At 40.1% G+C, this 1,926-nt stretch overlaps 1 protein-coding gene across 2 annotated transcripts in view; it reads right to left on the bottom strand.

Moving 5' to 3' along the window:
- Window positions 1-864, bottom strand: part of DEFB128 (defensin beta 128) — a 2,442-nt gene extending 1,578 nt beyond the window's left edge. The window contains exon 1 of one of the 2 annotated variants that reach the window (XM_006154701.2): window positions 743-864. In XM_006154701.2, coding sequence (XP_006154763.1) covers window positions 743-791 — 49 coding nt within the window. In that variant the 5' untranslated portion in view covers window positions 792-864. Of the gene's footprint in view, window positions 1-597; window positions 705-742 lie in introns of those variants that run through there. The other variant, XM_014590209.1, reaches the window with a different exon arrangement.
- Window positions 865-1,926: the final 1,062 nt, after the last annotated feature.

Raw genomic sequence — 1,926 nt, 5'->3', positions numbered from 1 at the left:
TGCTCACTGACAGGGCTCCCATCGTAAACTTGGTGCTTCTCATCTGTAAACTCAGGTAATCCTCACCTGAAATAGAATCATTATGAAATAGTCATTCTCTCTACTTGAGATGAGAAAAGCTGAGATTCCAAGGGAATACTTTGCTCAATTCAGGGCCAGCAGATGATGTAGTCGCTGAGACACTGGACTCCCACATGGCCAACCAAGGTTCGAGTCTCAGACCTGGCAGCTCATTTTCTCACTTTCCCTTTCGCTTTCTCGCTCTTTCTGTGTCCCAATTGTGCATGTGCCCTATAGCATGTTAAATAATAATAATACATACATACAATTAAATAAATATTTTTTTAAAATAATATTTTACTCCATTCGTGCAATTAGTCAAGTATAAAACATTTATTAACCTCTCACTGACATTACTCCAAACCCTATGCTGGTCTCATTACTGTTACCGTATAGGCTGAACATGAATTTAAATAGAAAAAGAGATGACCATATTCTTGGATGAAAACTATGTTCAGCGTTATAAAGGTAGTTTCAATGGCCGTGTTGCAGTCTTTGAGGGCAACTCCTGAGAGAACATCTCTGACTTCCTCTTACCTCCCTGCATGCTCTCTCCCACGGCACAGACAAGTCAGCACCCAGTAGATGGGCGCTTTTGATGATACTGGCCAGACAGCAACAATCTCGAAGGTCCTGTTCCCACTCTATGCCTAGAATTTTATGGTGCATTTGACCGAGTTACCTGTGGGTACCTCAAACAGCAGAAAAGCAAGAACGAGAAACAGCTTCATGTTTACAGAGTTCCCAGCAGAACTTCTTTGCCAGTGGTCTGTCTCATACAGTCTGTTAAGATGGGCCAGAGCTTTGAGGGCAGTCAGTGTTCTGAGCTAGCATTTTAACCCACACTGACAGACCGGAAATGAAAGTCCACCTCCATCTACGTTCCCAAATATAGAATTTATTATCACAGAATGTTCCATCATATTACTCCCCCTTCTTCAGAAGATGAACTAGAGAAAAGGAACTATGGCTTCTCTACCTGGACTGTCAGCCCATTTGGGTCAAGGTTGGTTGGTCATATGTCCTGGTTTGCATGGGACAGTCCTGGTTCAATTCTTATTATTCCAATGTCTCATCCAGCTATTGCTACCTCTCACTCACAAAGTAACGCAGTTTGGAAGAGAAATTAAATCATTAGTCAAGATAGACACATAAGCACATTGAATAATAATTTTTAAGAAGTATTTTATTTAACTTTATTTTTAATTTGACCAGAGAGGGACAGAGTAAGAGAGCACAAGAGGGAAAGTGAGAAAGCAAGCCACCAGGTCTGGGACTCAAACTGCAGTTGGCTATGTGGGAGTCCAGCATCCTTAACCACCCTGCCACCTGCTGACCCCAAATAATAATTTTTAACAATTTTTTTAAAGAATTATTTATTTAATTTTATGTATTTTTTAAAATTTGCTATAGGGCACATGTGCTTACCAGAGAGAAAGAGAGAAAAAATGAGAAAGCAAGCCTCCAGGTCTGGAACTCGAACCACAGCCGGCCATGTGGAAGCCCTGCACCTTAACTACCATGCCATCTACTGACCCCAAATAATTTTTTTTAATGTTTGAAACTTCCGGATAGTCATTCTAGAAGTAAGATAGCTTTTAGGCTTGAGAGTTTCCCGTAAAGTCTTGCCCATCCAGTATAGCATCATTCTACAACCAGAATCCTCCAGAAGATAAAATCTTTTTTCTTTTTTTCTTTTTTTACATATTTTGCTTTCCCCCCTCCCTTGATTCCCTACCTCCCACTCTCTGCCACTTCTCTGGTATATACAGTTGTTTTCCATGCCATTTTTTCCCCATATTTTATTGGTTCACTAAAGATCTAAATTAATTTAAAGACTTTCAATATCAAGCACAGCTGATATAT

Source organism: Tupaia chinensis, unplaced genomic scaffold (genome assembly GCF_000334495.1).
Source record: "Tupaia chinensis unplaced genomic scaffold, TupChi_1.0 Scaffold000418_1, whole genome shotgun sequence".
NCBI classification, from domain to species: domain Eukaryota; kingdom Metazoa; phylum Chordata; class Mammalia; order Scandentia; family Tupaiidae; genus Tupaia; species Tupaia belangeri.
The sequence above is the reverse complement of the archived record's forward strand: the minus strand, read 5'-3'. Positions and strand labels throughout refer to the sequence as shown.